At 43.7% G+C, this 22880-nt stretch overlaps 1 protein-coding gene across 1 annotated transcript in view; it reads right to left on the reverse strand.

Annotated features, from left to right (window-relative positions):
- The window catches only part of LOC147706333 (DEP domain-containing mTOR-interacting protein-like), a 151730-nt gene that overhangs the window by 84410 nt on the left and 44440 nt on the right, over window positions 1–22880 (reverse strand). Inside the window, exon 3 of the mRNA XM_086932818.1 lies at window positions 13282–13460. Within this exon, the coding sequence (XP_086788944.1) occupies window positions 13282–13460 (179 nt within the window). The remainder of the gene's footprint in view (window positions 1–13281; window positions 13461–22880) is intronic.

The following is a 22880-nucleotide window of genomic DNA, read 5'->3' on the forward strand; positions in this document are numbered from 1 at the left end:
TCCAAATTCAACATTGAGGTACAAAATTAAAAATGTCTAGTTAAACTTTCAAATATTTAAATTACACATTAAAAATGACAAACAATACTAAAATATTTAAAATAATCAATTGAATAGGAAACATAATTACCAATTATCATTTAATGAGCATAACAAATTAATTAAAATTAAAAATCAATAACGTTTATTTTAAATACCTTTCCACCCTATATCCCTACAACCCAAAAACCCGCCTCTAAAAAACTAAACAAAAACGTACTAATTTAATTTAACACATTTTAAATTGCCCATTTAAAATTACAAGCTATGGTAAAAAATTCTTCTTTTCATAATACTAATATTCAATAATATTGTAATAACTCGTATATATAACAAATTAACTAAAAGAAAGAATTTAACACAACTATATTAACCTAAACATTAGTATATACAACATTATTTAAAAAAATAATATTCTACACCTAAAAAGAAGCTGTTCTTACTATCTATATTACGTCTCAAAATAATTTTGAGTTCATTTGTTTGACAAGATATTCTGGAAGGAAATATTTTGTATTCGATATTTTGAAACCCATTGTAAAGTAGTGGTAAATTCTGTAAAATACCAGAAATAGGACAACACCATTTTCCAGAAGGCAACTTGGATGTATGTAATTATGCCAGGAACAATATATTAGCAGAGGTTTTCATATTTAAATTTAGGGTGGACATGACCCAATGACATTAGAGCACTTTACAAGAGAGCAGGAAGGACAGTGGTTTGAATGGATTAATTTAGAGAAAATAAAATATAAAAGTTTCAAACAGGCACGCTAAAGTATTTTTCCATGTGTACCAAAGCTACCATTACTAATAATGTATTGCCCAATTAGACTTCCTGCTGTATCTATCCAGGGTAAATGCAGTCATCTTAAAATATTCAAACCGGTTTTGCTTCCTTTCCAACCCTTACAATCCATCCATCCATTTAGCTGTCCCTCCATCCAGTTTCTCTCCTCCTCTCCTCTCCTTCTCTCCTCACTCTCCCTTCTCCCTCTCTTTCATATTTATCTCTCATTCTTTCTTTTCCCTTGGGCTCTCTATCCCTCATATCTGTTTCCCTTTCCCTCACCACTCTATCTTTGTCCAACTGGGTTTGTGGTACTAAACCTAGGGAAGCTAGAAAGTGTTGTAGAGAGACCAGCTAGAGGGGGCTCTAAGCCGCTCGGGAAATGTCAGATTGTATAAATAGCAAGTCAGGCCATGGATCTACCCAAAACTTTATTGCCAAAGATAGACCAACATTGCAGGCTATTTCAGTCAGATTGTATAAACTGGTTCAGGCCAACCAGCCTCATGGTATTAAATATAAAATGCAAGTTTAACAGTGGCCAATGCTCAGTGGATGTTCAAAGGCTGAATTGATTAATAATAGTAGCAATTTGAATGGAAACTGTAGTAATTCCAGTAGTTACACTGCTACTTAGTCACAAGATTATACATCTTCAATAAATTGTCGAGTGAGTCAAAAGTGGTAACATTCAATGATCCATTTAATAATATACTATTGGTATGAAGTTGTTTCCACCCTTTGTAATTAATAGATGTGTCAACCTCAGGACTGGCAAAATGAGTTGAAGCATTTAGAGTGAATCAGCGTATCTTCCTTTATGGCCATTGTTGGTCCTGGGCCTCTCTGCATGGGTCACCAGTAATGTTTTCCCTTCACCCTTCCTCTTTACTGAACCTATTTCTGTTGGCTTTGGGACTCTGCACGCTTTACTACTGCTTACCAGTGCTACATTACTCATGATCTCTCCTCTAAACATGTTAAAATTGGCTTACACTCAATTGGCCTATTTAATTTTCTTGTTAGTCCCTGGTAAAGAGATAATACAGGAACCAAGGCCTGTAAATTAAATGCTAACAGTGGGCCAGCAGCACTTATTGTGCCACCCACTTCAAAAGCCCTTTCAAACATGTCCCAGGACTGCCATTACAGTCTGTGTGTGCAGTTTCAAACTGCCATTTTGACTTGGCAAAAGAAAAACTTTTGTCAGGCCTAAACCTTCCTTTTTAATTTAATATAAGTCACCCCTAGGGGAGGCCCTAAATAGCCCATAGGGCAGGGTGTGCTGCATTTTAAAAGTTGGAAATGTAATTTTAAGTTGTCCTGGTAGAGAAAAACTCTCAATTGTGTTTCTCACTATTGCAAGGCCGACCTCTCACATAGGATAACATTGGGTTACCTTATACATTTAAGAAGTGATAACTTTTGTTTTGGAGCAGGTTGGAATGTTATGTTTGGTGTCTGAGGAAATGTAATTTAAAGTCAGACTTTAAGTCACAATCCTGAAAATGCCACTTTTGGAAAGTTTTTTGCTATACATATTTAGTGCCCACAGCCTGTTCCTGGATCACTTGACTAGGTGTAGTTGGCCTTTGTGTATTCCCCTTAGACAGCCACCCAATAGAGGGTCCAGGTGTTGGCAGGATGGGCCATCCTGACTTGTTGAGAAGGGTGGAGCTGTCACCTGACACACATGACCTTCAAAGACTCTACTTCAGCTCATAACAAAAGACTTCATACTAACCAATTGTACCTGTAGACAGATTGGGACCAGGGCAGAGAGGCAGGAGACTCCAGACACTTCTGTAGGGGGAAGACTCCAGAAGTTTCTTCCACTGCAAAATGGGCATCAGGCACCAAAAGGGAGTTCTCAGACCCACTCTTCAGAGCATTCCTGGATCTGTAGATACTATCTGCCTGAGCCCTGCTGGCCTCTGCTTGAGTTAGTAACTCATCCCCAAGATGTCCTGTACCCTTGATGTGACATTAGTTGATTTCCTTCCTAAAGAAAATGAGAAATCCTGAAATTTTAGGCTCTTTGTGACCGCAACAGGCATGCTCGTCCCAAGATCTTGTTGCCCTCGCCAACCACCAATGATAAACTCCACTAAACCCCACTCTTCGTGCTTCAACTACCGCCATTGGTGATCGCCAATGCGTGAGCTGAACTTCGCGCTACAGCATTTACAGCCTGCTGTGACCACCAATGTGAAGCTTCAGCAATGTCCGTCTGTGACTCCTGATGGAATCTTCATGCTACAGTGATGCCCATCCTTGCTGCCCGGCCAGCTCTTCACAGTAGAGCAACTACCATCTGCCACACTCATCCTACTCCCCATGACCTTCTCAAATGGAATTATTCGCACTGGACTTTAGGAGGTAACTTTTTCAGCAGGGCTAACCTGATTCCTGTATATGTTCCATGCTCCATTGCTGTCAGCCTTACCTTGTGGCTTTCACCGAGTCGCACACGACCAGATAACCGCGAGTGGAGCTTTGTGTTTTTAGGTGCTATGCTTGCCTTGAATATTTGAAATTGCATATCTTCAGTTCTACTGACTGAATTTGTATTGTCATTTTGATGTCAATAATTTATTATATTTTACTCTTTTATTCTAAATTGGTGTGGGTTTTTTCTAGTGTTGTGGTTTCACTTTATTACTGTTTGCGTGCTGCATAAATACTTTACACATTGCCTCCAAGTTAAGCCTGACTGCTTTTTTGCTAAGCTACCAGAGGGTTAAGCACAGGTTATATTAATGACTTTGTAGGTTACCCTTACAAGGACTGTGACTGTTGCTTGAGAAGGGCTCACACCTCGCTCAACCAACAACCCAATTTCTCACAGCATGGGCAAAATCGGAAAAAAACACAAATAAGTGTCTGATTTTTATGCTGGTATCTTTCACAATAATGCCTAATATTGAGGCCTCCATCTTTTTCAGCACTAGCTGAATCTTAAGCAGGAGTTTGGATCTAAATTACTCCATAGGCAGCTAAAATGTTACAAAAGGTGATGATGACCTGAAAGAGAAAATATATGTCATCTATTTATTTTAAAGTTCTAGAAAGATGTAGGAGGCAGAACTCGAATTTAAGCAGTTTAAATTCTCTACTATTCTTGTTAGGAATAGTTTTAAAGGACTGTTAGAACACTGGAATGTTGGGAGCTCGTTGAAAACAATGGAGCGCTCTGAGCATCTAATGGGTGGTAAAAGCATGGAGCTCCAATATTCCAATGTTTTGTTCACAGCAACAGCTGTAAACTGAGGCCTCATGGAGCCCGAAGGGATTTCAACCCCCTCAGGCCCCATGAGGCCTTTGTTTTACAATCTACAACATTCTGTCCTCTAGGGGTGGAATATTCTAATTGCCTTAGAGCCCTCTTTAGCGGGCTCTACCGACCATTAAAAGTCCGCTCTCTTGTTAAAGGCCTTTGGTTAGGGCCTTTAACACTGGAGCGGGCCTTTAATGGCTGATAGAGCCCACTGCAGAGGGCTATCTAAAGCTATATTGGTTTGGTTCTGTCATTTTTTCCACATGTATTTTTCGGTTAAATTTCTGTTGAAAGCAGAGGAATTGTCAGTAGTTAGTGTTTTGTGAATGATTAACTGACAGTCCTTCAAATTTCTGTGAAATATCAGCCAGTAGGCAACCAAATGTTCTACTAGTCTTGCAAAATTATAAATTAAATATGTAATAATATACTTTTTTGAACAAATGATCAAAAGTATGAAGAATAAGTTATCATATGCTAAGATTGAATATCAAGCAGTTTTTGAGTGGGCTAAGATTTTTTGGGGACATATTTCAGCCCTTGAAAGGCCAAAATAAAGTACGAAACACGTTCAATGAATTCGCAAACTTCCATGGATTTCATTATGTTTAAAGGATGACTTTCAGATTTCAGTTTAAAAAATATTCTTAAAGTGACATGTGTAGAGTTTGTTTCCAATCAACTTGGCCTAGGGCACTACTCTCCAATTCCTAGACCCTGATAGGAACAAACTTTTTTGTTCAGTCTGATTTTCATTAGTTGTGTTAATTAATAAACATGACCCGGAGGAGAGTGCACCTAGATTCTTCCATGTTGTGCCAGTAAATCATAAACTCTGAAGAGACGGCGTGTCGGGACTTCTGGATAAGTGGAGTTTGTTGACGTCCTCCATGAGTACCCCAGTGCCCTCAAGTGACGCAATAAACTCAGTGTAATGGTGGGAAGCAACTATACGATTGAGCGAGGAACCAATGAAGTGTTGCTTACTCTGGTCTCTCTTCGGATACCAAAAGAGAAGTGGCGGCCGGCACAAATCGGCGGTTGAGGGGCAGGAACGGGTGGGGGGCCTGCGGGGGGGAGTATGTGTATTATTTTTTTAAAGAAATATAAACTTACCTTCTAGCCACTTCATCGCAGCGCCTCTCTTCCGTCCGTAGTCCTCCCTTGCTCGGCCTCAACAGGAAGCAAACCTATGCTCCCAGTCAGCCAATCACAATGCTGCCTTAGCAGCGTTGTGGTTGTACTGAGGGCCGTGTTCCGGCGCTCAGACGCTGACTGGGAGCCTGGCCCTATTCTCCATTCAGGCTGTAAAATGCAGCCTGCGTGGAGAACATGCGAAGTGTGCAAGACTGTTTTGGGCGGCCTGAGAGTGCCGGCCAAGCAGTCATTGTGCACTTCGGAGGGTGCTCCCATTTCTCCCCTGTCCCCAATGCAAAGCTGCAGAAGTAGGAGAAAATAAAATGATAATAATGCAAGTTCTTTTCATTTTATTTTCCCTTTGTTTCACTTCAAAAAGGCAGTGAGGCGACGCTCCTCCACCTTAGCGGAGGAGCCGCCACAGCCAAAAAGTGGGGACCAAATGGAGGGAGTGGGATACAGCATACATCTCAGTTACACTCAACCTCCTGGAACTGATCTTCACCAACCAAAGAAATGAAATGCCTTCCATAGACTTCAATGGACTTGCCCGCCCAGAAAACTTGGCGTCACCCTTCAAAGACGTTTTTATGCACATTGATGTCAATTGGCTCTGCTTATCCTTAAAATTCTCAGGGGAAGATCTACAAGGAACTAATGCAGCGCAGTGCCGCAAGTCATTTTGCTGGGCCATGCTGCGTTTGTTTCAAAGCACAGGGATGAGACATATTTACAACAATATGTCGCATCTCTGCCCTGCGCTGGTGCACATGCTGCTGCCATGCGCCGGCGCAGGCACCCTTGCAACAAGCCAGCAAGAAATTCCCTTTGGACTTTCTATGAGCATACCGTCATAAACACATTCCACATATGCATACAGTCACCCATTCACCAACATAAATAGCAGATCCAATATGCGAATACTTATTTATTAAGTATTATTCATGAATTAAAAAGTTTGATAACGATAAAAAAATCCACAATAAATCACATGATTTTTCAACATATGCAGTAAATCACAAATACAAACAGGGAGAATACAATAATTAAAAAGTGCAGAATTTGAAAGGACAAATACTAAACCCAGAGCGTCATTCAGATTCTACATCAAGATGAGTACTTCTATTGTTTTGTCAATGAGAGCCCATAGGGTTTAGTGATCATAAAATCCAGAAAGCGACGCGTTTCGGTGGTATTTAAAGGATCCAACCACCTTCTTCAGGCTTAATCATAAAATATCTTCCAACACCTTCATATATTCACTTGTGGTGATGCAAAACATTAACCAAAGGGGCTGCTTCCTCCAAGACACCTATTTCTCCCTGGTGGTTAAAACTTCAGGTGGAAACACTCTTAAACCTGCTCTAAAAATGAGAAAATATTATACGAAGAAGGGAATAAGTCTCGTCCGAAGTGCCGGTTTTACTATTATAAGTAGGCCACACCTTTTTCTGGACCAAATATCCACTCTCTTTTTGATAAATATCACCTTTTTCAGGACCTGTAGCACTAAACAGGTATGGGTTGCTCCGTTATAAAATCACAAGGTGGACCGATTTTCAATGCCGAAACAACAATCTTAATTGCACCAATCGTTACCACCGTAAAACCATAAGCCGGGACTTAAACGCCTCCTGCCGTGCTTCATTCATGGCAAGGATGCCTGCGTTGTGGGGAGATTGTTTTTGAGCAGGAAGGTGCCCCTTCCTGCACAAAAACAATCAATTGAGGTGATTTCCTCTTCCAATGTGTGCTGTAGAAGGCAGCACACATGGAAAGGGGAAAAAAGCGAGGAGAAATGAAAGCATTTCTCCTCGTTGTACCTCGCCTAGGGTGGCGTAGCATTCTGACGCATTTCCAGTTTTACGATTTCTTATAGATCTAGAAATGCATCAGTGGACATGTGTGTTGCGCGGGAACACCTACAGCAACACCCATGTCACGCCCCTAACACTCAAAGTGTTGCGTGAACAGGGGCGATATTTACAAGCACAGGTTAAGTCACGCAGGGTGACTTTACCTGTTCTTGTAAATATCACTTAGCAGGTTGCGCCGCTGGTGCGTCACGCAGCACCGGCGGCGCAAGGGGCTTGTAAATCTGCCCCCTCTGCCCCCCTGAAGACTCAAACGTTCGAGGAGTGTGATGGGAGGTGGCTCAGGGCGACCTCATGCTGTCCTTACAGGAAGGGTTCAATGGCGGCATGTGCCTGTTTTCGTAAGGAGCCAATTTGGTTCACGCCAATGGCACGTGAACAGCATTAAACAGTTAATGGTTAACAATGCCGCGGACGGTAACCGGGAAACACCTCGCTAAAAATATCCACTCGCTCTCTCCCGATATTAAAATCACTGCCCTGGGGAACACATTAATCAGCACCGCGCTCACCTGGGAGCAAAGGGCAGAGACCGGAGCTGCCCTCCCCCCGCGCTACCAAGGTGATGGTACAGGCGGCTGGGTCTGCTGGGGCCTGCTGGCCCGTGGAGAAGGGCACAGCGAGTGAGACAAACGACACGCTGACGTTTATTGTTTGCGTCATTTAAGGCGAGAGCGGGCAAATACAGGGCAGATGAGGGTAAAGATGGGAGTGGGGGAGGGGGGCACATGGAGTGAAAGAAATAGATGTACAGATGATAAAATCGAAATAAAAAACTTGAAGTGAGAGGGAAAATAAAGATGGGAAATGTAGTGTAAAGTGGCAAAAAAGGGAGGGTAAAGGTTAATCAAGTGGGTACTGGGTAGGTTTGGTATGTTGGGTAATTTTACTGCAGCCTTCGCTCTGCTACGGTTGCACCTGAGATCTCAGGTGAACAGAAAAGTGGGAGGCTTCACGTGCCTAAGAAATTAGACGAATTTGCTACTTACCAAATTAGGCCATTCTGCATTAAACTTTCACTCCAAGCCAGGGTAGTGTCCTAAGCCTGCCACAGTTGGGTCGTAAAATGCTAATCCTTCTGTAAACGTATGTTTGAGCAGGATTTGGAATTTCACATCCTATAGAATTTAATGAACCAGGTAATCCCCACACGCTTTAAACTCAACATCCTCATAATTTTCCCCGGGTGGATTTTGTTAGGTCATGCAGAATTCAGAGTGGGATGCAAAGAATTCCACATATTATGCCTCATTTCCCAGTTTGAATACAGAACATAATATATTTTCCGCATACTTATAAATACCTCAGTCCAGGTTGTTGGGGCCTCATTTATGAAAAGTGACGCATCGCTGCGTGAAAACAGCAATGCGTTACTTTTCATTGCGCCCTCGTTGCGACATGCTGGATGCGTCATATTTATAATATGACGCATCATGTCGCAAGGAGTTACAGATACGTCAGTATTTCTGACGTATCTGTATGGCGCAAAAGTGACGCATTGCTGGAGTGTGTTACAGAAGTGTCGCAACTTCAGCAATGTGTCCTTTCACATGGGGCAAGCCCCATGTGAAAGGGCCTGCGCCAGTCTTACACCTGCTGTGAGGCAGGCGTGAGATATTGACGCATTTGTGTCCTAAGTGGCGCCGTGAAATCTTGTAGATTTCACGGTGTCACTTCTACGATCCTTTCTTGCGCCGGAACTTCCCCCCTGCATACACTATACCTGCAGCAGGTATAATGTGGTGCAGGGGTTTACAAAGTGACCCATCTACCTAGATGCGTCACTTTGTAAATATGGTGCAACAAGGCACATTTTTTACGCTGCTGGTGCGTCACAAAAAGTTACACACCGGCGGCGTAAAAGTGACACACAGCCGCATAAACGAGGCCCTTGGTGTTTAACAGGTCCGGTAACTACCTTGGGGCAGATTTACAATAAGTGCTGCATCCCTGCACATTAGCAGGGATGCGCCACTTATTGTGCGCCATGCCTCCGCCACCATTGATGCGCCGCATTTACAATGCGGCGCATCAATGGTGGCGGAGGCATAGGCAAAAACGGCACAGATGCGTGACGCATCTGTGCCGTAAAGGCGGCGTATTGCTGGAGTTGCGTCGCAAGCGCGACGCAGCTCCAGCAAGGCTCTGGGGGGCCCTATCTTGTTAATGCTGCGTCAATCCTTACGCCTGCTTCAAGCAGGCACAGGGTTTTGACGCAGCAGTGGCCCAAAAGTGACTGAGTGAAATCTTGTAGATTTCACTCAGCCACTTTTAGGAGGCGTTCCTGCGCCGGAACGCCCTCCCTGCCCAGGAACGCCTCCTTCTGGCGCAGGGCTTTACAACTTGATACATGTCCCAGATGCGTCACGTTGTAAGTACCCCGCACCATGGCGCATCTTTTGCGCCGCCGCTGCATCACAAAAGTGACCCAACGGCTGTGTAAAAGGGGCGCAAGGGGCTTGTAATTTTGCCCCCTTATCCTTCCAAGCCACTTGTCATCAGTGGACTAACTCAACAGGGATCACTGTGTGGCCCCACTGTCAAAAGACATGCAGACAGATACATTCAGGGCCTCACCTACAAGAAAATAATGCAGCACGGCGTTGCAAGCCGTTTGGCTGCGCCGTGCTGCGTCATTTGCAAAGCACAGCGATGTGTTGTATTAACAACGATATGACGCATCCCCGTGCTTACCTCTGCACTGGCACACAATTGGTTGCCATGCGGCAGTGCAGGCCCCCTTGTGTGATTTTGCAAGGGTGCCTGCGCCGCGGGGATGATTGCCTTTGTGCAGGAAGGGATGCCTTCCTGCACAAAAACAAAAATTGATGACTTTTTCCTCTTTCTATGCATGCTGCAAAATGCAGCATGCATAGAAAGAGGATAAAACACGGAGTAATACAAGTGTTTCTACTCATTGCGCCATTTCTATGCCGCCCCTGGGGCTGCGTAGGATTTAAACGCTTTTACAGAATGTTGTAAATCTGGGAATGTGTCGGGTTCCATGGATGTCGCGTGGAAACACCCACAGCAACACCCATGTAACGGCCCTTTCACGCAGAGTAATGCGTGAAAGGGGCCCATATTTATAAGGCCATGAAAAGTCATGCAGGGTGACTTTAGGCTGCCTTGTAAATATGGGAAAGCCCATTACGCTGTCGGTTCATCAAAAAAAGTGACGCACCGAGGGCCCAAGCGGCTTGTAAATAAGCCCCTCGGTTTGTCATCCACCCTCGGTCGAAAACATGAGTTGAGTTATACAATACAGCTGCTGTCAGGGCAGTAGCAGGGGCGGCTCTAGGCTCATGGCGGCCCTGGGCAGGGAGCGTAGGTAGGGGGCCCCGGAAGAGGGGGTCCAGGCGGGGCAGAGCATGGAGGCCAGTGAAGAGAAGGGGTCAGAGTGTTTGGAAGTGGAACAGAGCCGGCGGCCGCCAAATCCCTGCTAAGGTCCGCCACGCAAATATGTATCCATCCTCAGAGGATTATTATATTAAGGATATACATTGGCGTGGTGGCCCCTGGGGTTTGGAGGCCCTGTGCAGGTGCACAGCTTGTACATGCCTAAGGCCGCCCCTGACAGTAGCTTTTTTTCGTACGGCTGTTGCAGTGGCACCAGGGCACAGAGGACTGATGGGGCCACTATGCCATCATTGTTGCTGTGTTTCACAAAGTAGGGGCCCACGACACACTAGTTTCTCCACTGCCTCCTATCCGTTAAAGGCATCCATATATAACTGGCGATGAATGTGCAGTCTACCATTAAGGTTGTTACGTCATACTGACGTAAGGAATTGTCCTTGTCTGTTTTGTCACCAAAAGGCTTGTGTGTCCCCAGGTGGGCTGAAAGTGCATTATGGGTAGAAGGCCTTGGGCATCTGGTCAGCAGAGAGGGCGGGGTCAGAGATGGTTAAAAATGAAAGAAGTTCAGGAGAACCAAAGCAGAGTGCAGATGGAGACATGGCAGTAAGTGACAGTAAATGACAGAAGAACCTGGGAGTGTGGCTGGAAGAGACAGATGAAATTAAAAGGAAATATGAAAATAATTAAAGAATGCCAAAAAGAGTGGGACGTGACACTGGGAGGAATGGAAGTCAAGATGCAAAGAGAGGTAGGAGGTACTCAGAGGTAGGCAGCAGAGCTGACATTCTGTGCTAAAATAAATAATGCAGGGCCCCAATGTTTTTCTTATGAACCTGCTGCTGGTGTTGCTAAATGCGAGCGTTAGGATACCATGGCTCCATTGTCTTCAGCCACTCATGCCTCTGTCTTCCACCACCAAACACCTCATGGCTCTTTGTCACACTCTTGTAGATTATTTTTGCTCCTGCATTTCCCCCTTTAGCCCTGTTTTCTTATATGTCTCTTCCTCCTTTTTATTTGCTATTCTAACTCAAGTTATAGCCAGTTTGGGCGCTGGAGACAAGTTGTGGCAAGGTTATATTACGGTAATGTCACTGTTCGAAGTTCAGTTTTGCTTTCCAAAGACTGAAGTACATTTACTAAGGTTTTGCCAGAGCACTCAAGTGCCACAGCGTGAAACAAAACCCAGTGCTTATGTACAATAGAGCCTAAGGCTCAAGAGTGCAGCAGAAACATGTGTTGCACCCAAGAAGCAGTTTGTAAATCTACCCTTAAATGTTTTTGGAATTAAATTTTGTAAGTAAAAGTAGTTGTCACTCTTTCGATCTCTGACACTAGCACTATTCGTCTCCGTTTTCAATTCACCATAGATTTATCTTGATCCTTTTGTATTTAAACATATATAATGAATGCACACATATTGCCTAGAAATGCTGCACAAGTTTCAAAAGGCAAATACATAAACATCAGCTTTCGGGTGCACCCTTTTTAGGTAAACCCGTTTCCTGTATGGCATAGGCTACAGACTTAGCAAACATCACTTGCACTGGGTATTTCAATTCATTCAATTAAACAAGCATCAGCGCAAAATGTCTTCATCTGAGGTGTCACTCTTATGGGAAGAGCGATCAGCTGCACCACTTGCACTCGGCCTGACATTTGCTCTACTACAGAGAGTTAATAATCAATATGGGGGCATATTACCAAGGGCCTTATAGCGCTTTAGCTGGAATTTTCCCGCTAAAGCGGAGATAAAATTATCTCCCTATTACCTAGCTGTCGCTAACACCAGTTAGGGACAGCTAGTAGGAGATAGCAATCATCTTGGGGCCCACTTTGCATGTCATCGATATTTATCGCTAATGACATGCAAAGTGGGCGTGCCAAGATGTTAGCAACTGGAAACAGTCGCTAACATCGCTATCTCCTATTATCTACTTTTGGAAATATTCGCGCTAAGCGCGAATATCTCCAAAAGCTAACGCCGGCCCAGAGCAGTTCTTAGTCATGTTATCGAATGGTAGGTGGATAACATGGCTAAGAGCATTAGCTCGGTAATGCATGAATATCGCTGACTTTTCAGCGATATTCATGCATTGTGGCCGATTTTTATCGCTTTTGAGATAAACCTTGGTAATAGCAAGGTTTATCTGCGATAAAAATCGGCGGAGCTCGGCGATAATAATATTGCCGCTAAGCCAACATAGCAATAATTATCGCTATTTGTTGGTAATATGCCCCATGGTGTTTAAAGTGCAGTGCGAAGTTTGTGTTTCATTGAGATATCAAGCTGGCTACAGTGAAACACGATTTCAGGCAGGCAATTGCAGAGTATGCGATAGATATGTAATAACTAGCACATTGCTAGTTATCACATATCTACAACCTACAAGCTTGTAGATGTGTAATAATATTGCTTGAGGTAAGCTCAGAGGCAAGCTTGTAGCTACAGAGCTACAAGCTTGCCTTTGAAAAATGTAGTGATCTGCAGTTCACAAGTCCACCTCCCAGCAGCACCAGCTCAGCCATCCATCCTTCAGAGGACACTCAATTGAGTTGCATTCATCTGAGTAATATCTACATTGTTATTTGAGGCACATAGGGCCCTATGTATGAACACATTTTCCCATAGACACAGAATGGGTAAAACCCTTTGATACATGTGGCCTTAGGAAACAGAAGGAATGTGGTACGAAGCACTTTGTAAAGTAACACGTTATTCCTATTAGCACGCTTTGACACAGGGGAGAAGTAGATCTTCTAAGTATCGGGCATAAGATGCATAGGACAGGATGTCTTCTCACCATGATGGATGATGGTGTGGTCCATAAGTTTCTGCATCAGCCGGTTGCCTGTCTCACGGTCGGGAGCCTCCTTGTGGTCGATCAGCCAATCCGTGAGCTCTTTGGCCACAAAGCAGTTGGGGTAGGTCCGCAGGTGATAGCGGCGATCTTTGATGAGCTTTGCGTCATGAAGTCGCAGCCTTGAAAAGAATGGGCAAGGTTTGTGTGAGCGGATAATTATTACATTTACTTGTGCCACAGTCCTCAGTGCATGTGTTTCCCACACCAAAGCACATCACAATAATAGTGCAAGCTAGTCACACATACTTGAACACAGATCATAATATAACACAGATATCCATTGTTAAATACTATTGTATGTTTGTTTAGGTTCTTTACACAGGGGTAATACACCACCTTTCAACAGTTTCATGTAAGTGTGGTCCAGGGTCCATTCAACAGTGCATTTTAACTATTAAAAAACACCAACATTACTTTCATACCATAGAAGACATCGCTATGAACTTATAGAGTTGGCCGTGATGCCTTCTCTGACATTATTGTTGGTAATAAAAAGCATATTGCACTCAGTGGATCTTCTTGTATGTTTAAGCCATGCTGTTTTTGCAAGTGCAGTTGTTTAAAAAAAAGCTTTTTAAAAATAATAAAATGCTGTAGCACATGAACTCATCAAATTAAATGAGTATGAAACAATTAGTCTAAATATATTCATTTAATACAAAACATTTTTAAATAATAATTTTAAAAATATTTGTTCAGTCTCACTAACATATTTATTTTGATATAATATGTACTACATGTTATTTGAGTTTTACTTGTTTTAAATTATTATGCAATTTTGTTGACCGTTTAAAACTTTAATTTACTATTTCAATTGGTATTCAATTTTAAAATAATACAAAAATGTATAATTATGTGTGATTTTAAAACATTAAAATATATATTATTTATGTGCAGAAATAACTTAATTCATTTAACATTAGTTTTTATGTGATGTTATTCTATTTCCCTGCCGTCTTTGTTGTCTATAGGAGTGTGTTGCAGTACCTGTGAGTGGCCATGTATGGTACTTGACTAATTGATTTTATCCACACTAAGTGTGGGAGGGTATACTCAGACGTGAGTCCCTAGCTCATTGCACCATCAGGATTCAAGCAAGCCGGGCCGACGACGGCTGAAATGCCTGAAACCGGTCCCCGGTAGCTTGTCTCCTTCCCAGTATAAGAATTGGCTTGGTAGTTTGGTTTGCCCTGTTCCCATCATGCACTGGGACAGGAACAGACTAATTTGCATATAGCCGGGTTCTGAGCTGGGATGGTGCAGTGAGCTAAAAAACGGTGATGGATCAAGCCCTGATCTCTTGACTGGGTAGGAGTATTCTGCATCATTCAGAAACTCTGTCCATCACCTTTTCCAAAATTGATTTTATCCACACTGTGTGGGAGGGTATACTCAGACGTGAGTCCCTAGCTCATTGCACCATCAGGATTCAAGCAAGCCGGGCCGACGACAGCTGAAATGCCAGAAACCGGTCCCCGGAAGCTTGTCTCCTTCCCAGTATAAGAATTGGCTTGGTAGTTTGGTTTGCCCTGTTCCCATCATGCACTGGGACAGGAACAGACTAATTTGCATATAGCCAGGTTCTGAGCTGGGATGGTGCAGTGAGCTAAAAAACGGTGATGGATCAAGCCCTGATCTCTTGACTCGGTAGGAGTATTCTGCATCATTCAGAAACTCTGTCCATCACCTTTTCCAAAATTGATTTTATCCACACTAAGTGTGGGAGGTTATACTCAGACGTGAGTCCCTAGCTCATTGCACCATCAGGATTCAAGCAAGCCGGGCCGACGACAGCTGAAATGCCAGAAACCGGTCCCCGGAAGCTTGTCTCCTTCCCAGTATAAGAATTGGCTTGGTAGTTTGGTTTGCCCTGTTCCCATAATGCACTGGGACAGGAACAGACTAATTTGCACATAGCCAGGTTCTGAGCTGGGATGGTGCAGTGAGCTAAAAAACGGTGATGGATCAAGCCCTGATCTCTTGACTGGGTAGGAGTATTCTGCATCATTCAGAAACTCTGTCCATCACCTTTTCCAAAATTGGTACTTGACTTATTCCAGGTCTGGATGATGTAAATTTAGACTTGTTTTGCCGCCTTTCGGCAGTAGTAACTTTAGAAGTGCAGTCTGTGAATTGCAATAGTTTTACTCTTTTGTGAGTGTGTTTGTATTAGAACTTCCCTCCCGAAAGCTCTCCTTTAATCTCCCTAATTCCGTCCCATTTAGTAATATGTATTGCCAATTTTCGAGCTACTTCCCATTGTTTCTCTCACATTTACCACAAAAACATTATCCCTACATGTGCAGAGATCTCCCTCACCTAGAACTGAGATCTCCACAAAGAAAAGTAAGGAGACATGGAGACTGAGACCTTCGCCCATAGGTTTCTGAATAGCATTTTTAGTATTTGCATTATACTACTTTAGTACTAATTTACATACTACAATATTCAGATTGCGAATAGGCTCGTCAGATTACAAAACTCTATCGGGTTACGGCTCAAATCCCAAGCCTAGCCAGAGAAGAAAATTAGCAGATGGGAAATCGAAGACCTAAATTCTTAGCCCAGCCCACCAGATGAAAAGATGAAAGAACAACTGATCAAAAACTACTCATACGCAAACCCCTGGTTAAGTTGTCTGAATAAGAGCTGCATAATGTGAAGAACCATGGTTGGGAACGAGGAGTAATGTGAAAAGGCGACAAATGTATGTATATGACAGGGCTATAAGAACACGAGTGCACACTATTTACATTGTACAGAGTACAAACATCTAGGAACATGAAAGGTGAACATGGGTTGGTTTATACCTTGTCAAGAGACACACATGAATGTAAAATACAATATTGGTGTGCCCAAAATATTATATGTAATAAAACAGGCAAATAATAGACAAGGACCGTGTAAAAGGACAAATGTTTATGGAAATATAAAAAAATAGCTATGGCAAATTAAAAAAAATAATCATAAGCTTAAAGTAACAGGTAGTTGCCTATGAGTAAAGTGTCAAAACACAAAATTATATGTAAATTAACGTACCAAATAAGACGCAACAGATAAGACAGGAGTACAAGACGCATTATGATAATTAGATGAAAATGCAACATATATATTATCAGGAATCCAAGATAATTAATATGTTACTGAGCATTTACCAAGTTTGTTAGGAGGAATATTTATACATTTCCTCATAAAGAGAATCAAAGACCGCCATTTATGAACAGGAAGTGATTTAGTATCTATCTACGTACAGGTTATAGTTTTTATTAGCTAAATGGAATAAGGATATCAAATATTTTCTTTTGTAAGATATCAATTTAGCATTAGGAGATATTTTTTACTAATAGTTCACTGATATGAGCTAGCATCACAGATACCATTAGCTTTTATCAATTTTGTCTCACAGTTACAATATTGATATCTGAATCTGGTCAGAAAAGAGAGAGGAATTTTAAAGAAGATGGTGAAAGTGGTAGAAGTTGAGCAGCAACAACTAGTGATCTTTGGGTCCGGATTGACTGTATGGAGGCAAGAAGTGAGCATACTTTTTAAATGGTTTTATCTACGAGCTGTAATGAATTTTGCATTTTTTTGGGGGGGGGGGGGGTGGATAAAAGCAGAAATTCGGAGCTGTAACCATTGGGCCTTCGATGTTTTAAGATTATCTATCTGAGAATATTTTTTTAGCAACATGTTATTTTGCACTTTTATGGTCTATTGACCGCAATAAAGTTGTCTTTGAGTTTGAGAAGTGAGCTTTGTATGAGAGGAAAGAGCATTCCATATTTCCATCCTTTTAGGATCGTTGCCTGGGAATGAATGTTTGAGAGTATCTTTAGATGTTGTAAGAATAACTCTTTAAGACTCATTTTTTGCTAGCAATTTTGATTAACTAACAGAGGTATTTTACAGAATGTTGGTGGACGGCCTTGTGCAGCCTGCCTTCTCTAGAGTGGGTCTACCACCACAGACAATGCTGAACTCCTGCCCTCTTTCTCAGGCAGTGGGCCCACCACCAAATAACAATTCTGAGCTCCTGTAACTTGCTCTAATGATGAACCCCTCAACACAGACCTCTGCTTACCTTCTGTGGCCGTTGTGGTGCACCACCACAGACTGAGGGTGATTCCACCTCTGGCAGCTAGCCAACCTGCACAGAGAAATATTGAGCCTCTGTGCACCTCGTCAGGCAGTGTACAGACCACTGACAAACACAGAGCTCTCCACCGCCACATTCAGGGGTCCTACCACCACAGACTAATGCTGACCTCCTCTGACAGTCAGCTTGCCACCACATCCCAGTACTAGGCACTAAGGGTCTGATTACGACTTTGGCGGTGTGGGAACAGGCATTAATGCCAGCACCCCGCTCCCACACTGTCAAAGTCAACTCCTGCCTGCCAGATTACGTGTCATTTTGTGGTCTGGCGGGCGGGCGGCGATCATGCGGCGGTTGAGTTCAAAGGCTCATATTTGACCCTTTGAACTGCAGCGCCAAGGAAGTGGCAAAGCAAGTTCCTGCACATCATGGACTTTGCAGTCCATGTCGTGCAGGACTGAGGTGGGTGCACACAGGGGGGCACACCATGTGGCCCCCTACATTCACCCTCAGGAACAAGGGCATGTGAGGACCCTGTAGGACCCCCTTAATTTCCTGACCACCACACTTTTCATGGCAGGATTACCGCCATGAAAAGTGTGGCGGTCACGAAAGTCATACCATGTTTGGCAGTGGGGCAGCGGCACCGCCAGCATATTGCTGCCCCAGACTGCCGTGCAAACGGTGAGGGATCGCAGATCCCCAGCAGTTGTGGTGGTCCCATGGCGGTCCAACCACCAAAGTTGCTATATGCCGTCGAACCAACGGTGAAGGGGTGGCCACCACGCCATGTCACCGCGGGTTTGGCAGTCCAATGGATCACCACACTTGCAATTAGACCCTGAGCCTTGCTCCTACAGCAATGACCCAAAACCATTGGGCAATGCTTCTGTCTCACTTCCATCGGCAGTGGACTCATTGTCCGCAGGGATAGTGAGCTTCTACGTACCTCCACTGCCAGTTAGCGACATCAAACACAGGTATAATGCTCCCGTCAAAAAGTGGCGAAGAGCTCTTCATATTCTTTTGACGTGGTATAAGTTTCTAAGTGGCAGCACTGCAGCCTCATAAGTCTTAAACTCCATGGGTCGCACAGGGGAAGAACTATTGAACCAACTTCACACCGGAGGGGCGGGCATTCCTGTGTCCTGGTTGACAGGGCCCTCTATATTAAAATTAGGGCTCCCGATTTTATGGTATTTATTTTTTTGTCATTTCCATCTGTATTTATCCATATTTATTTTTTGCTAATTTTATCTGTATTTATCCGTATTTATTTTGGATTTTGTGGAAAAATTAAGCTGAAATTAGTATATTTCCACATTTATTTAACCAATAAATATGCAGTCATGCTTGAATGTCTGCCAGGTTTCAGTGGTATCAGCCTTGTGCATATCTACTGCTGTTAAAGCTTCTTTACTAAAATTATTTTCTTTTTTAACTCCCTTATCTATCAATCCACATAGTTATTGGCCTGGCAGTCATGGCAGAAGACAGTATTTAGAATTACTCAAATAGCAACCAAATTTCTGTTTTTATACACATTTAAAATTAAATACAGACAAGAAAATTAATGTTTTCTGTCTGTATTTATCTGTAAAAATCAGTAAAAATGGCAAACAGGGAGGCTTAATTAAAATACACCAATTGACATAGTAATCCTTGATATTACTAGACAGACTGCACTGAATCAGTGCTGCGTACAGACCGTGAACGTCAGCTTCCAGGTGCCCCATCATGGCGGGCTTTTCTGGTGCCGCACAGAACTGGGCACCTGATTAAAGTGCCTGCAGCAATCATTTCTCTGAGTTAGAAAATTATTTTAGAGAGCACAGTTCAGAAAGAGATAAACCTTGCATGCTGCTCCCGAGCTGCACTATCTGAAAATAATGCACTCAATCAATGAAATAGCGGCCTTGGAGTCCTCGCGGAGCCGGAAAAGCCCATCCTATACGGCCCATGGAGGGAGAAACCAGAGTCAAAGCCAAGGGGTACCAGGGGACGGGGAACAGCGTTTACAACGCAACTTTTACCACGCAGTACCTTTACCACGCAACTTTTACAACGCAAGTCGTTACAACGACTTGCACTGGGGGGCGCTGTAGGATAGGGAATAGTTTAATTTACTATCCAAAACCTTCCATACTATCCACGGGGACTGGAGTTGGAATAGTAAATTTAACTATTCACTATCCAGCGCCACCCAACGCAAGTCATTGTAACGACTTGCATTGTAAAACCTGCGTGGTAAAGGCATGCGTTGTAAAAGCATGCGTAGTAACGACATACATCCCCAGGGAAGCATTAGGCAAGGTATCCTTGTATTTCCAATTCATTTACTACCATTTGACCAGGCAAGGAAAGCATGTTTATCTGGGTTCAAAAGCTTGACATTGTCCATCATTTCTCAATATCTTGCAGGCCCTGGGATAAACCCTAGCATTTTGAAAACAAAAGCAAAAAGATTGCCACAACTTTCTTTTCAGTCGTACCATTATTTACTTGGCATCTTCCACCCAGCTGCATGTCAAGGGAAGTGAGAGATTGAGAAACACACTGAGCCACTCTGGTTCACCCCAGCCAGAACCGCCCTTGGGTTCGCTTGCATGGATCCGTCCAGCTCTCAGAAGCCGGGAGTTCTTGGTCAATGTCATTGTGGGCTGGAGGCGGGTGTGGGTTTTCGACCTTCGGCAGATCTCGCCAGTTTTTTTATATTTTATTATTTATTGTTCCAGGGCACACACTGCTGTGTGATGAAAGATGCTGGATGAGTGAAAAGCCTCCAGCGTCACGAGAGAGTGGTGGCCTCGGGCCAGAATGAGGTCACCTCAGTTCATGTTAGGACATGATTGAGTGGCTTTTGTGTTTAGACAAAATATTTGAGAAAAAGATTGTGCGGACAAAATATCATGTCAAAAATATTGAGGACTAAAATATTGTGAAGGTAAGTTTCTATGTATAAACAAAGTTTTACGATAAACAACAATAATCAGAGGCGAGACTAGACCCGAACTTAGGGGGTGTGCTAGTACTAAACAGTGGTAGTGGGGTTATTTCATACTGTGGGGGCATGGATGGTATTAGAATACACATTTGGAATGCCAATAGGTCTAGGTTTAACGTGCCAATGCATGGAAAAGGGACATATTGCCTGCCTGTTCTTAATGCATTAGAACATTAAAGACACATCTTTTGTCTTCTCCAGTGAATGTTCTTGAGACGCCGAGCACTGCTGGAGCTCAGAGAGAGTCCATCAGACCGGCAAGCTTTGGATGTCCAGTGGAGAAGTGTGGCTCAATGATTAGAGTGGCAGACCCTGATGCAGAGGTTCAATTCCCCGCCTCGGCGGGTCTTGGGCTCAAATAATCCACGGACCTGATAATTCTCGCCTCGGTGCCTATTCCAATCATGGAGTCCCACTCTGCAATTCTGGGCAATAGCTTGCTTAATCTCCACAACGGCCCCCACAACGCTAAGGATGCCTGGCACCACCTTGGGGGTGCCCAGGAGTTGACGCCTCACAGGGAAAGCCAGGATGGGTTCCACAGCGGTATTCGTACAAGCGCCTTGAGACCCTTGCGGGTGAGTAGTGCGCTATACAAGTATCAATTTACATTTTAATTTTTTACGATGGTTGGTACCAAGCGAGTCCTGTGCATGTCTGATGCACAGAAAAGAAAGGACTGAAGGCTTACTGGAGACAGTGTCTTTTCTAATTAAAAGTACTATGAACTACATAATGATCAAATGCTTCTAGGTAACAAGAAGTTGTGTCTAGGGTGAATGTCCCAATGTGTCCAAGAAAATGTGCACACAAACATTGGGAAGTAGACTTGAGGTGTGAAGAATAAACTGGGATAAAGAAAATCATTGCAGGCTTCTATCTGCAGTGGCGGCCGGTATTTACTGGTGGTGAGGAAGTGAGTCGTGGGGGGGTAGAGGGGGGATGGAGTAAAAATAAAAATAAAAATAAAAATACACTTACCTATCTGCCGCCGCCTCCTCCTTCTCTCGGTCCTCTTTGCCCGCAGGGAAGGAAGCAACCGTCTCCCAGCCCCCCCCCGATAGCCAATCACAACGCTGCAATGCAGCGTTGTGATTGGTCCGAGCTCTGTGGATCGGCGCTCAGCCAGAGAATGGGTGCCTGGGCATGTTCTCCATACCGGCTGTAATGCAGCCTACATGGAGAACATACAAAGTGTGCATGACGGTTTGACTGGCCCGAGGGGGCCGGTCAAAGCATCATGGGAACTAGGAGTGGACAAACTACTCCTCTCCTGCCCTGCCCTGCCCTGCCCTGCCCTGCCCTGCCCTGCCCTGCCCTGACCTGCTCTGTGAGCAGAGAACCCCCACCACCCCAGCTCACAAAGGACGTAAAAATAAAATCATAATAACAATGAGTTATTAACATTTTATTTTTACGTTTTTGACCATCTCAGTGGGGCGAAGCTCCTGCGCCTTATCAGAGGAGCTGCCACTGTCCATCTGACTGTGCCAAAATGAGGGGGGCTCAACAATAGCTCAAAAAGAAAGGGTTTCCGCAAAGTAATAGCATTAAAAAATGTGCCACACCAGACTGCATAATTGCCGTTACTTGCCGCATTATTTACTCAACCCTGCTGCATAAATTCGATGCGTCACTTTTCACTGCGCACTCCTTGCGACACCAATGATGGGTCATATTTAATGTATGATGCAGCATGTCGCAAGGACTTACAGATACGTCAGTATTTCTGACGTATCTGAAAGCGCAAAAGTGACGCATTGCTGGAGTGTGTCACAAAAGTGACGCAACTCCAGCAATGCGTCCTTTCACATGGGGAAAGCCCCATGTGAAAGGGCTTGCGGCAGTCTTACGCCTGCTGTGAGGCAGGCGCAAGATTTTGACGCAACAGCATCCTAAAAGTGACGCAGTGAAATCTCATAGATTTCACTGCGTCACTATTACGAGGCTTTTTGCGGGGGAACGCCCCCACTTGCATACATTATACCTGACGCAGGTATAATGTGGCGCAGGGGTTTAAAAAGTGACGCATCTACCTAGATGCGTCAATTTTTTAATATGGCGCAACAAGGCGCATATTTTACGCCGCTGGTGCGTCACAAAAAGTGACGCACCGGCAGCGCAAAACTGACGCAAGGCCTCATAAATAAGGGCCCTTATATTTCGAAAATCCAGTCACAAAACTGCAGCTATTACAGGCCGATGCATTCTGAAAAGTGTAATCCTGAAATGAAAGAACTCTCAGAACATACCGAGATGATAACCATCTCACGGGAGAGGTACGCGGACGCAACCACCCCAGCCAGGAAAAAATGACTCACGAAGGCACTTGGCAAACATCAGAGCCACCTCCTATTTCTGCCAGGTCCAAAATTGTGCTTAATTAAAATAACTGCGAAGTGATCAGATCAGGTACGGGCAAGAATCTCTGGAAGT

The sequence above is a fragment of the Lissotriton vulgaris genome, chromosome 7, assembly GCF_964263255.1.
Source record: "Lissotriton vulgaris chromosome 7, aLisVul1.2, whole genome shotgun sequence".
NCBI classification, from domain to species: domain Eukaryota; kingdom Metazoa; phylum Chordata; class Amphibia; order Caudata; family Salamandridae; genus Lissotriton; species Lissotriton vulgaris.